Source organism: Aspergillus nomiae (genome assembly GCF_001204775.2).
Source record: "Aspergillus nomiae NRRL 13137 chromosome Unknown contig00009, whole genome shotgun sequence".
Lineage (NCBI taxonomy): Eukaryota > Fungi > Ascomycota > Eurotiomycetes > Eurotiales > Aspergillaceae > Aspergillus > Aspergillus nomiae.
In genome coordinates, this window is record NW_015378064.1 from 20,962 (window position 1) to 35,010 (window position 14,049).

Below are 14,049 nucleotides of genomic sequence, written 5' to 3' on the forward strand. Positions count from 1 at the left end.
TATCTGAATGCATACCTACACGCGCAGTAAAGCGGTGTCAACTCATGCATGCAGGATGAAGATAAATACTACTATCAGTTCATTGGATGTTTAAATTTATGCTCGGAAGCCACACCAAGCAATTAATAATAATTTTAATAATTTCCTCCTGCACCCCGATCAAACCCAAACAATAAGAAAGCCACAAAGCTACCCTACAACATACCTAGTTAATAACAGGATCAAGTCTTGCAGATTGATAGGCTTGATCAATTGATATAAACTTCCACATAAAACCGTCATTACCATGTCGTCAGCCAGTAAAGGCAGGGTTACGAAGAATAAATCGACGCGGCGAGATGCGACGAGGCGCGAAATCGAACAATTAAGCAAGAAGCTAGGGAAAGGTATGCGATCCCATTATAACATTCAAAATGCATCAATTATGTCAGGGCGAACGAAGCCTTTGCGTTGCGACCAATTAGTGCTCTATTGGACGCGTTCTAACGCGTTTTTAGATGGCCAAAAAAGATTGCCGCTGGTGGAGCGCACCAACAAGCTTTCGCTGGCCGAATTTGTGAAGTTCTATGTATCGGCTGAGGACCTCGAATATCGGAGAAGTCCTGCTAAAAATCCGACTGCGTCGGAACATGAGCAAGAGTTACATTACTCGCTCGATATCTATACGGCTGATTCTATTCCGGATGCGGATTTTGAGGCTTGCTTTAAGTTGATTGAAGAAACATCTTCAGATGCTTACAAAGGGTCTGGCTGGGGATGGTCGCCGAAGAAAAAAATGAAGGAGATGCGACTGCCAGATATGAGATATTTGATTTTGCGACAGGGCTCGAAGGCGACTCCTGAGAACATAGATAATGCGGAAGGGGGCACAGTATCCTCCACCGGTCAATTCCTAGGGTTTACCTCGTTTATGGTCACGTATGAGGATGGGAAAAAAGTGATTTACTGTTATGAGATCCACTTGTCGTCGGCTGCTCAAAGCCAGGGACTTGGTTCGCAGCTAATGATACGACTGGCGAACATCGGGAGACGTATTGGCCTGGAGAAAGTGATGTTGACTGTTTTCAGATCGAATGAAAAGGCAGTAAGGTTTTATTATAAGCTTGGCTTCACGGAGGATGAGTATTCCCCACCACCTCGCATACTACGAAACGGAATGGTGAAGGAGCCGGACTATATGATTCTGTCTAAGTCGTTACGGTCTAACCGGTGATAACTGTTGGAAAATACTGATATACACCATGGTGTTCGTATCAAGGCCGCTGTATTATACATAAGAATGATACCATATCTTAAATTTGTCTAGCCTCTTTGCCGCGCATTTCGGGATTTTCTTGCTCCCACTCATCTCTGAGCACGGCGAAAATGGTGTCTGCCAGTAATATCGATAGCCCTAAGCTCCACACCAGGGTGATGGCGTAGAAGAAGTTGGCGTTGCCGGAGCCAGCATAGATCCATAGGTGATAGAACGCTGGGCCCAAAAGGGTGGCATACAAAAGCGCTGACACCGCGAAGAAAGTGTAGCGCATCACTATCAAGAGTTAGTCAACATCAGCACCTGATGTATCTAGGCACTTACGAGGGAAAAGATGCCTATAAAGAGGCAAGAGGGCGAAGTATAACGAGGCATCTGAGATGCTAGGGTAAGGTTTGAAGACAGCAAAGATTCCCAATAGAGAGGCGATAACAAATAGAGGTTGCCTCCGCAGTCGCACGGTCAGGCCACCAACGTATGCCGCCAGATGAAGCCAGAAAACTCCAAGGAAAAATTCTCGGAACGAGTCGAACATTTCGATGAAGAAGTACCACCAAAGGCCGACGTTAGGTGTTAAATCAGGGACCAGTAATTGGAAGCCATATGTCGCAGAGATAAATTGAGAGAAGTCTCCAACGATCAAGCAAGAAATTCCAAGCAGACCGGCTATGCTAAGCAAAAAGATTACGAGATGCTGCATGGCGAAGATGGCGACTCCCGATGGTGGCTTTGGTCCTTGAGCACGTCGGTCGTAACAGAGAAGCACTAGAGGGATGAACAAGAGAGCTGGGTAAATCGATAAGTACGACGCGAATCCTAGGGAAAGCATGGCGTTGAGACTATTTCCGCTGACGGCATTAGACAGTGCGTATAGGATTCCGGTGGTGGTAAAGACGGCGGTTGAACGGCCAAGGCAGGTTGCGATAGTAAACGGGTTGAAAAGAAACCTGACCAGTCAGATACTATATTCCACTAGAAGGGACATCGTATATTACCATGCTGCAACAGAAACCCCGTCCCATTTGATATGTTTCCGCAATGCTGAGAATAACCTCCCCGAGACTGCCTGTCCTGAATCGGATATCGTGATCAAAGCGTTCGCGTTTATAAGATCGATCAATGAGTAGAAAAGGGCGGTTGGTACAGGAAATTCTCTGGCGTTCGGAAGCAAGGCAAAGATAGGGAGAAGAAGCGGTGCCTTCATAGGTTATCAGGAAAGGATCATTTTAGCTATGGACGAGAGGTTTCCTACCTGATGGAAGACACCTCCGTCATAAGGGGAAACATTTCGCGTGTATAGGAAGAGACCCTCCTGAACTGAGGCAATCTACGTCAGTATCTCTGCATTGAAGCGCAGCTGCTCCTCGAGCACATTGTCACTCACGTCGTTTGAAGCTGCTGACCGGTGTCGATACCTCAACTCTTCCGGTCAACAAGTCGGGGAGCGACGGGAAAAGGACCAAGAGAAGAAGCCGCAGGGCGAATGCCCCCACGAAGACGGCCGCTTGCCTTCGATCAACCGGCATGACACTATCAGGAAATATTGCGAGTGCGGTACATAGCCGAACGGGGTCAACGTCAACAGGCCCGGTGGATTTGGCGTGGGGAACTGTTCGGGTTGGTCGGTCCAGCTGTCCCTTTTCCATATCAATTTAATCGCCCTGCCAAGACTCTCCGCCTTTTCCGTCTGCCGTGCACGGGCCATCGGATATACCTCCATACTACTACTGCTCAGTACTCCTACTCGTAGTATCTAGCAATACTAGTTGCTCGATATACTGTTACTGTGCTATTACTGCTCTACCTCCGAAGTTCACTGACCGAGGTTGCTCGATATTGCCTTGTATAGACACCCTTTTCCGCCTATGATCATTCCGTTGGTTCATACGTCGTCATCTCAAGATGTATTGACATTGACAGTGGACACCTCCAAAAATCATTGAATGGCACTCAAAATCCCACACTAATGTTAGTCTGTCCATCCCATACCAGATCATCAATCCAGTTGAGAAAGTCCTCGCTAGTAAATGGCTCGGGCAATGGCTGAGACTTATCCGAACTGTTGGAAGATCTGTCAATGTGAAAGCCTTCTGGCACCTGCTGCTCTTGCGGCACCTTCTCCAATTGACTATTGGTATTTTTCGCTGGTACTAGACCCCGATTCAGGGTATCATCTAAAAGTCGACTGATTACCTTGCTGATTTGAAGGCATAGCTGGTAATCTGAGCGGGTCGGCAAGTTCTGTTTCTCAACCCACGAGATCGCAACACTCAAGTCACGGACTATACGTGAGCAGGGAATAGAGGTAGGCAAAGGGAGTCCCTTGAGCGTGTGTTGATGAAGTTCCGTAGCAAGAGTACCGGCACCAGGAAGACCATAAAACAGAAACTAGGGGAACGCAAGCGTTAGTTGAAAGTGATCAAGGTTTATACTGCCATTTTTTTTATGCACGAACGTACGATCCATGTGAACCTCTCTCGCAGCTCAACGAATCGCTCTTGTTGCTTCATCAAGTCAAGCATGCCTGAAAGCAATCCCATTGAAGTATCCAGAATGGCTGTAAGTGTGTCTTGACCTTCCTGTTGGAGCATTCGTAGGATCTGAAAGCCGCAGTGAAGATGATCTAAATGAGCACTCAAGAGCACAACGCATGATCTCGGGCTCAGGTATTCCCATAAATCACTCCTATAGCGGTATTTCATTGGGACTCTAGCCCAAATGTTTTCATAATCTTGGTATAATTCTCTGTGACGGGTTAGTTATTACCGATTCATGAGCTCCTACCGACAGTATTGACATACAGGTGCTGTTTGGTCATGCATTCCATCCGGTTTCCTAGTGATAGTCGCAGTATCTTGGCTCGAAGGCTTGATAATGCAAAACGGATTCGTATTCCTGTTGCTGGTCGAAGTAATTTTTCCCTCTCGGAGGAGGTCTTCCAACCGCTCTCATCCAAATTTTGTAGGGCTGCACTAAGCTCACTCCCAACCAGCACTATCTCTTCTTCATCCAGATCAAGTGGATATCTCATATCACAGAAGTTACAGTCAATGAATGGTGGCCTTTCAAGGAGCGTTGCAAGGTTCATGTCTCGACAAACTGCAGCAGCAAAGAGCCTTTTGCGAGTTTCAGACATGAAGAAAGGCACTTCAGACTGCAATGACATCTGGCGATGATATCTCAAAGCGAATAGCTCCGCAGTTAATGAGCTGAAGCAACGGTATAGGATACTGCCTGTTGCAAGACTGTAAGAAATCGGCGATTGAGTTGGGAACCCAGGAAACACCTACTTGTATCTCCAAACAAATTTGATGCTAAAGCAACATTTGTATGCCGCAACCAAGTGGTCATGTCGTTCAATTGGTTAAATTCTTCACATATCTCGATACATGCTCTGCTGGCTGTGTACATATCCGTAGCAAAAGATTCATAGCTAAGTGGCTTCTGTGGCTCAGCAGTATGAACCGAAGCGAGACCCGCAAGGGCGAAAACAACCCCAAGAAGTTCCCACCGAAGATTGGTTCCTCTAAACCACCCACAAAACTCCTCTACAGTGGTATTTACAGATATGGAGGGAATGGACTTGCGTGTGTTCTGGGTTAAGTCAGAGTGAAGATCCACCCCTGCTTTCATATCATCATACAGAGTCGAAAACAGCTCGAATAGTAATGGCCGAGGGATGACGAAAGATCGGCTGCGGTCAAGATAGTTGAAAATGAGGTCCCTGTAATGTGAATAAGACGCATATAGGACCATGAGGTAGTGGGTTGCTATGGTAAGCCTAGATGTAGACGGAACTACTGGGCGGGTATCTGTTCCAGGCGAGGTTTTGGGAGAAGTCGACACCAATCCGGGATCTCCAGTTGTCCCAGGTTGCTCTTCATTGAGCTTCCCTTGTGTGATCTCAGATGAATGCGACTGGCTCAACAGAAAAGTTGTACTCGGACTGTCAAGTGATGCATTCCTCCGCCGTCCAAGAGCAGAGGGGTTCGTCATGCGAAAATGGCGGTATTTTGTCCCCGGACGAGTCATCGGAGCGGGATGGTAATAACACTATATAGATTTAGATCCAACCTCCATGTCATTTTAAGTATCAAAAGCAGTACACAGGGCTCCTCACCTTCTCCGGTGTGCTCCGGGAACGACATCTGGCGCATGTTGGTGTAGCATGATCACACCGTACCTTGGACAATCTGCAAGGCTCACAGGAGGTAGGCTTGCCGTTCCGCCGATACATATTTAGACATTTCTAGCCGGAGGGATTAGACTGAGAGTAAAATGGTTTTCTATAATCATTGCAGAAGATTGGGAACTCAGAAGTTGTGACCATTTACTCCGAATAATCCATTCCGAGCCCTTCGTCTACTAGCTAGATTGGGAATCTCCAGTCCGAAACTCCGAGTCCCTTCACGACATCAATCTCCAACACGAAACGTTGGAAATTACATGTATATTCAAATTATGGAAAACTAATTTGGTGCCACAGAAGTGTGGTAGGAGGTCAAAGAAGGCATTAGGGCACATTACAAATAAACTTATGGAATGCAATGCGTTACTCCGTAGCAACTTAGACGATCCCAAACAGCGCAGTTGAGTGAATAGCAAAGCAAGATTCAATTCCTAATACCCATGCCATAACTTTATTGGTATTTTACCGCAACTGTTCTGACAAGACGAGAACGGTGCTGAATCAGCAACATTAAAGCTACAAAGGAGAGGAGCCTGGTAATGACTCGAAGCTTACTGACCCCGCGCATGTTCCCGGTTACCATCGACATCTAGTACTAAGCTGGAGCTGCAGTATATTACTTCTAATCAAGCCACTTGCATTCTTCAGGAATATCGTGTGCTTATGAAATTCAGGCTCAACTACCACCGTGGCACGGGGGAGAGCAGTGCTGAAACAAGATACAAGCCCTGTCAAGTATTTTCTGACCACCAAGTCCGTCACGCCATCTGGTTTGAGGATGCTCTTTCCCACTATGGTGTCCCTACTTTTGTATTCGATCTGTACATTCTCGTTGAGGATATTGATCTAGCAGCCAATTTGCTTGCTAAGGCTGGGTGGATATTTGATATGCAAGAACCACATCTTATCGGGAATGCAGAGGTGGACTTGATGAACTACCCTCAACAGCGACTGATATCCCCTGATGGTCAGACGAGAACCGTCCTTCTTCCCGCTACAGACTGGAAGTTTCCTCTAGCCAGCGATACACCACTGGAGTATACGCCTTTGGGAAATGATTTATCATATCAGGTACCATTTCCAACACTGGCAGGCTTGCTGGATGCACTGATCGAGAGCTGGCTGGATGACCCTAGTGATGGTACAATGTTATTGCTTGTCTTGGCTTGCCAAATCTCCTATCTCTATGCGCATGTTCCAGCCTTGAAGGTGAAGTCCTTTGCCAAACAGATGAAATATCAACATCGCCAGTTTCACTTCGATGTGTTGGCAGGAATGGAGACTGGTACGATGCCATTTCGAAGGCACCAGCGGGCTATTCGTGATGCGTTGTTACAGGGCCAGTATGAGTTGCGGGAATGCTCTGCTTCCCGTGATAATACAGATCTGTTTTCTTTTCTCGGGAAGAGTTATAAGCCAGTTAAAGAAGAGCAGCAGAATGGGGACGCTCTTGAGTCAACAGAAACCGAATGCTAGCAGGATGCCATCCACCACAAGCGGTAGGAGAGGCTTGTGCAGGTCTTGAGAGACTCAAGTGTTGTACTTCAGGCAATGTCTTGAGTGGCTCGCTCAGGGGGTCGCTGAGGGTATCGCCTCAGGGAAGACTGTCCAGAATCTCGTGCTGCTACACTGTAACTAGTCACCCATCTGGTCTTCTCGTCCAATATTTCGTATTCCACCTGTATCAAGCATCCTCTACAGCTGTAAAGAATGTCAGGGACACAATGAAACAATCTACTTTACATAAATAAAGCCTGTCGTTCCACCTCGGTCAGCGGGAAACGTAGTTCTAATTTGTCCTCTGCAGATCCGAGTCACCTGGTAAAGAATTCATCGATGTTTATGACAGTTGATCTGGAATTTCTATCTCACTTCCCACCTCCTTTTTTGTTCCAAATATAGTCATCCTCTGACTAATTTTCTTTTTTGTATCACTCTTTCCTTATTCCCAGTATCACGTACTAGTTGGACCATCAGGCAGGAATTCTCCTCACAGGAGCCCCAGCCTGATAGAGAAAGTGTTCGCAAAAGTTGCTGCGGCTGAGCAAGTGGCTATCAGGGAGCAGCCATACCAGATGGCGAGCATCTTGTTATTCTTAAAGTGATCTATTTGACTTTTTGGTGAATGAATGAGCCATTATAAATATGATATTTTTTTTCTTTGTTAATAGTGACTGCTTTGGTTAGCAATACTCAGCAGTGTTCATTGAACTCATTATTCTTATATAACTATGTGGAATATAAATAAAAACTCTTTTCTTCCTTTTAAAGGCATATGGAGTAGTTCTATCCAATTTCTCATTGGATTGTTTCTCTGCCTCACCCACTTTCATTATTCCCCTGTGCTTTCAGATTCACTGGCTACCAAAGTAGTATTAGACAATTATCGTTCCCGCCACTGTATACAGCAATCTGCAATCAAAATGCACTTTGTTCTGGACTTCTCCAATCTTCTTAAATGTAGTACCGTCTATATAAACGAATCGTCATCTGAATCTAATCATTGGCGTCTGCTACACCAGGGAGATACTGACCTCACTTTTCAAGGGAAAACACCATGTTTTGTTCAGCTCTTCATGACCCAGACGAAATACGCGCAGCTGCAACGGCGGTTGGAAACGCACTTGCTCGTGGTGAAAAGTATGCCCTTGTTGGCGGCAGTGCATGTGTGGTTTTAGGCTCTAGTCGGACAACTCAAGACGTAGCTTTTGTTGTTCTTCGGGGTGGTATCTCCAGCGCAAGGCAGTTGCTGCGTGCCTCCTATGACTTTGAGGTTGAAGCAAGAACAAACCATACAACCTATAAGGCAACAAGGCCTGTACAGATCGACATCCTTGCACCATCTTCTTTGTTTCAGGAGCCCTTTGATCAAAGTACTGAGGTAATAACAATCGGAGGCATCAAGATTTTGAAGCCAGCCTTGCTTCTGAACGCAAAATGTGGTTCAATCACTGGCCGATTTACAGAGGATAAGAGGAAAACCGATTCTCAGGATATTTGGTTTCTCCTCGATTTCTGCGCTCGAAACCCAGAACATCTTCCAAAATCCAGCGAAGTTCCCAACGCCACAAAGCAATTCGTTCAGGAGCTTATCCAGCTCTACGGAGGCGAGAAAGACTGGGTCCGAGCTGGTTATAACTTACATACGGGTTCGTCCTATTTAATCCGATTCTATTCAAGAAATGCCACTACTGACGCGTACAAATTAGGTCGTTTCAACAGAGACTAGGCTATTTCCAATGGGGCTGAGCCTTTCCAATGCATACAAACCGTCAGACACTCGGGAAGATGTTCCACTCGACATATTAAGCCATAGCAGAGAGGCCAGGATAGGTTAGAGCCACTAATACAGGTGTAGATCTTTAAAACTAGGCCAGACGACATATTGGCGACTCTATAATTTAGGGGGGAATAATAATAGGTGGGAGAAGTAAGATGAACACCTTACTGAAAGACGGCAATCATTGGATAACACAGTATTCTTCACAGAGGGCAGTCCGCTGGCTAGGGTGGACAGAGGAGAAGAGGAAGTATGTTGTCCTTGGAGGGGAGTAGGTTGGGGCTGTATAATTCAGTTGGGGGATGGTAGAGCAGTATGGGTAAGGGCAAGCGAATTACTTGTCCACAGCAAACGGTGGTCGAGGGCGAAAGAACAATTCAATGGGTGTGGTTTCCAGCACCACGCTAACCGTGCTATTGTATAGTACTACCTCTTCTATCAAGTTTAGGAGGGGATGTAGTGTTGAACTGAGGTCTATGTAAAAAAGCTGTATGTGGGTCTACATAACTAGCTAGTACAAACCATATTATTAAGCAATGCTGTGCATTAAGTTAACTAAGGGGCCTGAGCTTGCTGAGGTAACCTGTAGGCCGTGTTGAAGGGGCGGAGGATGAATTACCATACCCAAAGTGGAAAGACTAACCATATCCAGTAATTCAGTTCTCAAAAAAAAAAATTATCGACTTTAATTTTTCAGTATCAAAAGAACCTTCTTTAATCACCACCCACATTCATACTGTCAACACAACCCATCCAAAATGGCGAAAATTAAGAAGAAGGGTACGCTTAAACTAAACAATCTCGTCCCGGCAAGATACTGATAATATTATACAGGAACCTCTGGCCAGGCCAAAAACTATATCACTAGAACTCAGGCAGTTCGCAAGCTTCAGATTTCCCTGCCTGACTTCCGTCGACTATGCATTTTCAAAGGTATGTTCCATAGTATACTTCATAGTGGACCATGATCGATGCTGACTGGCGATTTCTGTTTTCAATTAGGTATCTATCCCCGTGAGCCTCGGAACAAGAAGAAGGCCGCCAAAAACTCGACTGCCAGCACTACTTTCTACTACACGAAAGACATCCAGTATCTTCTGCATGAACCCCTCCTCCGGAAATTCCGTGATCAGAAAGCGCTGTCGAAAAAGATTGCCCGCTCCCTTGGACGTGGAGAAGTGAGCGACGCTGCTCGCTTGGAGAAGAACCATGCGCCGCAGCTCACTTTGGATCATATCATCAAGGAGCGCTACCCAACTTTCATCGACGCCCTGAGGGACTTGGATGATGCCCTGTCGCTTCTGTTCCTCTTTGCGAACCTTCCTTCCACTGCACATGTACCCCCCAAGACAATTGCGCTTTGCCAACGACTTTGCCATGAGTTCCAGCACTACCTGATTGTCACCAACTCCTTGCGCAAATCATTCCTTTCGATCAAGGGTATTTACTACCAGGCGACCATTCAGGGACAGGATATCATGTGGTTGGTGCCTTACCGATTCGTTCAGCGGGTGAATGGAGATGTCGATTATCGAATCATGGCCACCTTCGTCGACTTCTACACCACTTTGCTAGGATTTGTGAACTTCCGCCTGTATTCCACTCTTGGATTAAGATACCCCCCCAAGTTCGATACCAGAAGTGACGAAAATGGAGCTGAATTGGCGGCATTCACCCTTGAGGGACGCGCGGTTGGCGAAACAACCAAGGCTATCGAAAGCACCAAGCAAACAAGCAATACGGCTAACAAGGCAGTATCCCGGGATGTCCAGGCCAAGGTTGACAAGGTAATCAAATCGGCCGGTCTGGACCAATCGAAGGACGACCAAGCCGTGCAGGCGACAGAGGAATCGACCGAAGAAATTGACAAATTCGAGCCTGCAGCTCCTGAGGCGGACACACTCCTTCAACCCGATATTAGTGGAGACGCAGCTGGTGCTCTGTTTGCTCCCTTCACATTCTATATTTCTCGAGAGGCTCCTAAGGCTCCCATGGAATTCATCCTGCGTGCCTTTGGTTGCAAGCGTATCGGCTGGGACGCTGTTCTCGGCGATGGAGCTTTCACACACGATGAAACAGACACCCGCATCACCCACCAGATTGTCGATCGTCCTGCACTGCCAGAATCTTCACTTCCGGCTGTTCCCGCCGCCTCAGAGAATGGTGCTGGTGCTGCTCAAAAGGTCAGGCCTGGCACTCGTATCCCGGGCAGAACTTATGTTCAGCCCCAATGGATCTGGGACTGCATCAACGAAGGAAAGCTTCTTCGCCCTGATCTCTATGCACCAGGCGCTACTCTTCCCCCTCATCTGAGCCCATGGGTCAAGGCCACGAAGGGTGCATATGATCCTCGTGCTACTCTGGCTGAGCAAGAAGAGGAGGGTGAGGCTGAAATTGCAGCTGAGGAAGAGGAAGAAGATTCCGATGAAGAGATGGAGGAGGCCACCGATGGAAAGAAGGCGGACACCAAGGCTAAAGACTCTGCTGAGGAGGAGAGTGAGGAGGATGATTCTGTTGATGGAGGTATGGATGTTGCTGAGACTGATGACGATGAAGATGAGAGCGAAGAGGAAGAGGAAGATGACTTTGGTGGATTCGAAGAAGAAGCTGCCTCCGAATCGGAGGATGAAGAGGAATCTGCTCGCACTCAGCATCAAAAGGAGCTTGAGGCCGAAGCTGCTGGTCTTCCATTCTCCTCCGGTGCCGCCGGTGATTCAACAAAGAAGAAGTCTTCTCAGGCCAAGAAGGTAGCGTCAAAGAAGCGTAAGGAAGAAGAGGAACTGGAGAGGCAAAAGATGATGATGAGCCGCAAGAAGCGGAAGCTGCTAGAGAAGATGATGTACTCGAACAAGAAGCAGTCAGAAGAGGCGGCGAAGCTGCGCTCCAAGCGGAGAAAGCTTGAAAAGGGCGCGGAGAAATAATGTAACATAAAAGTTGACTGTTTGACAGAATGATATCCTTATTTGGATTTCGGTGATAACCAACAAATCGGCGTTCTGATTTAGTGTTTGTTCATAGCAATCAGTTCTACATGCATATATAGATCTGCTGTAATTCAGTTGCAATTCTATTATCCGTTGCATAAAGTCATCCCCATTTAGACCACTACCAATCATTCCTCAGCATCCAAAAAGAAAACCGTATACTCCATGTATGGTCACGTGATCAAATAAATCTTGTCGGGTCCATGTTCTGTGTCAGTTTCTATCATAGCCATACTCTTAGGGTCCGAACATTCTCAACCCAAATAGAGTTTCTGGGTGCTTCTCTGCTTTGTGGAGTCGGTTGATCTTGAAAACCCGTATGTTTTGCGCCGCCTGAGACTGTATACTTCCATACTGAAGAAATTTATCAGTATCGTTATCTGGAAGTTCATTGGATCGGACGGCTTCAGAATTTCAGGCAGTACTTGTGGTTCATGTCTGGGGAAGCTTCCAGCAGTCCGTACATCTAAGCTTGTGGCTGGTTACCACATCAAATCCGGCAGACTACTGAGGCATGTCCTCAATTTCCGGTGATCGTTCCCCACGCTTCATCCTACCTCAGTCTGCCCAGCCATACACATCTATATTTGGTGGTTCTAGCAGCCAAGATGTTGCAGATCTCCAACCGTACCCGGAATGGCAAGGGGACGCCACTTTTGATTCTGATGACGCCGATGTGTCTATGAAAGATATACCAATAGTTGAGGATGATCATTCCGATGATTCTACCTACAGAGAAAGTGACGAAGACGAGTCCGGGTCAGAAGCCGGAGGCTCTCAGCAGAGAGCGCCCCAAAGCACTGCGAATGCCGCCACTATTCACAGTGACATTGATAGCCCACCATCATCTCCTGCATATCGGCCCAATAGATTCCGCGGCGCTGAATCGCAATGGAGAAAGCTGACTGCTGAAGATAGACAGAATGCTGAAGCTTTGGAAACGATTCGGGCTAGGGACCTTGCAGCTCATCTGTACAACGCGTATGCGTTGCGAGTACGGGCCCGTGAGCTAGCAAGGCAAGCTGTCGAAGCTGGCGAATCAGAAGATGAAACCAAATTTTTTGGCCCTCCAAAGCGATGGGCAGCATGGCCCATGTCGGCTACTGAGGTGCCTCGCGGAAACGAACATGTCCGTAGAGGAGAAGACGAGGCATGGACTTTGAGAATGCAGCCGGATCCTCGTCCAAGTGCCGAGTTAGAGGAATCGCTCATGGCTATAATGCTCAAGGACGCAAAGGAAAAATTCCAGACTAGACCTTGGGACGACAGGCTTTCCTCTGTACAACAGTGGGCAATGTCTCAAGCCAAGACACAAAATGACACTGCCACCGATGGGGAACAGGAAAGCGATCTCGACTTACTTGATGAACACTCACTACGCCCCGTCGTTCAGGCTGACGATGAAAAATCACGACTCCAATTGCGACCGCTGACCCGAAATATACTCACCCAATTTGATGACCTACTTATGGCTCTTCATAACGCTCGCAACGGTGGAGGAGGAGCGGACGACAGCTCCGCAAGTGAGTGGCAAACAGATACAGAGAGTATTGCCTCTAGCATCTCATCCCGCAAGAGAAGAGCAGTACAAACTACCGCTGAGCGAAGTCAATCGAGGGGCAGGAAGCGCACGCGCAGGTCATCCACCCGAACTGGGTCAAGCCGTCCACGTTCTCACAGTGGGCATGCATCAAGTGGACGAGCATCTTCCCGGCTCAGCTCACGTTGTCAATCAACATCACAGTACTCAAAGCCGCGGGGACGTTCAACTGGCAGCGACCGCAAAAGGTCGGCAAGTCATATGCGTCTTGGCCTCCGCGACTGGAGCGAAGTATTAGGTATTGCCTCTATGATCGGCTTTCCACCAGCGTGGTAATGCGTTCTTCTCAAAGATGTGCCGCTCTGTTTCGTGAGGATATGGAGTTTCGGGTTTTGCAAGAAGGTACCATGCAGCAAGTTCAGGACGGGAATTCTTCTACATGGATCTACGCGGAAGTTGAGCCCGAGGAACCTGACGCTTCGCTGCCGCCTCCTTCACCTCCTCGTACCAAACCATCCCTCTCCCGCACGGCTTCTGTGAAGAAGGCTTCTAGCACCCGAGTTACTAGCCCTGCTACTGATCATACTGATGAGGTGACCAAGCGCAAAGGCAAGGGTCAACACCGCAAGCAAGATTTAATATGCCCCATCGGGACGTGTCCTCGGCATATCAATGGGTTCACACGGACATGGAACCTTAACTTGCACATGAAACGCATGCATCCTGGATATCTCCCGAAGAGTACTGACTCAAAATTCAAGTCTTCCACTGTCGGCCCTGCTGGTGATACTGACGGTTAAT

At 47.4% G+C, this 14,049-nt stretch overlaps 6 protein-coding genes across 6 annotated transcripts; 5 read left to right on the plus strand and 1 right to left on the minus strand.

Moving 5' to 3' along the window:
- Nucleotides 1-286: 286 nt before the first annotated feature.
- On the plus strand, nucleotides 287-1,213 carry ANOM_000841 (N-terminal L-serine N(alpha)-acetyltransferase NAT4; the record flags this gene model as incomplete). The annotated part of the gene is made up of 2 exons (XM_015546099.1): nucleotides 287-386; nucleotides 498-1,213. 2 exons carry the CDS (start codon nucleotides 287-289, stop codon nucleotides 1,211-1,213), a joined length of 816 nt encoding a protein of 271 aa, XP_015411677.1.
- ANOM_000842 (GPI-anchor transamidase subunit GAB1) lies at nucleotides 1,107-5,412 on the minus strand (the record flags this gene model as incomplete). The annotated part of the gene is made up of 10 exons (XM_015546100.1): nucleotides 1,107-1,531; nucleotides 1,580-2,202; nucleotides 2,251-2,453; nucleotides 2,508-2,572; nucleotides 2,640-2,892; nucleotides 3,245-3,643; nucleotides 3,715-4,000; nucleotides 4,057-4,489; nucleotides 4,546-5,308; nucleotides 5,362-5,412. 10 exons carry the CDS (start codon nucleotides 5,410-5,412, stop codon nucleotides 1,293-1,295), a joined length of 3,315 nt encoding a protein of 1,104 aa, XP_015411676.1. The 3' UTR covers nucleotides 1,107-1,292.
- A 695-nt stretch (nucleotides 5,413-6,107) lies between these two features.
- Nucleotides 6,108-6,920, plus strand: ANOM_000843 (uncharacterized protein; the record flags this gene model as incomplete). The annotated part of the gene is made up of 1 exon (XM_015546101.1): nucleotides 6,108-6,920. One exon carries the CDS (start codon nucleotides 6,108-6,110, stop codon nucleotides 6,918-6,920), a length of 813 nt encoding a protein of 270 aa, XP_015411675.1.
- A 1,081-nt stretch (nucleotides 6,921-8,001) lies between these two features.
- Nucleotides 8,002-8,673, plus strand: ANOM_000844 (uncharacterized protein; the record flags this gene model as incomplete). The annotated part of the gene is made up of 2 exons (XM_015546102.1): nucleotides 8,002-8,593; nucleotides 8,654-8,673. The coding sequence occupies 2 exons, from the start codon at nucleotides 8,002-8,004 to the stop codon at nucleotides 8,671-8,673; spliced, it is 612 nt and encodes a 203-aa protein (XP_015411674.1).
- An 809-nt stretch (nucleotides 8,674-9,482) lies between these two features.
- Nucleotides 9,483-11,645, plus strand: nop7 (mRNA-binding ribosome synthesis protein NOP7; the record flags this gene model as incomplete). Its single annotated transcript, XM_015546103.1, has 3 exons — nucleotides 9,483-9,504; nucleotides 9,559-9,657; nucleotides 9,727-11,645. The coding sequence occupies 3 exons, from the start codon at nucleotides 9,483-9,485 to the stop codon at nucleotides 11,643-11,645; spliced, it is 2,040 nt and encodes a 679-aa protein (XP_015411673.1).
- A 577-nt stretch (nucleotides 11,646-12,222) lies between these two features.
- Nucleotides 12,223-14,048, plus strand: ANOM_000846 (uncharacterized protein; the record flags this gene model as incomplete). Its single annotated transcript, XM_015546104.1, has 2 exons — nucleotides 12,223-13,231; nucleotides 13,312-14,048. The coding sequence occupies 2 exons, from the start codon at nucleotides 12,223-12,225 to the stop codon at nucleotides 14,046-14,048; spliced, it is 1,746 nt and encodes a 581-aa protein (XP_015411672.1).
- Between the last annotated feature and the right edge of the window lies 1 nt (nucleotide 14,049).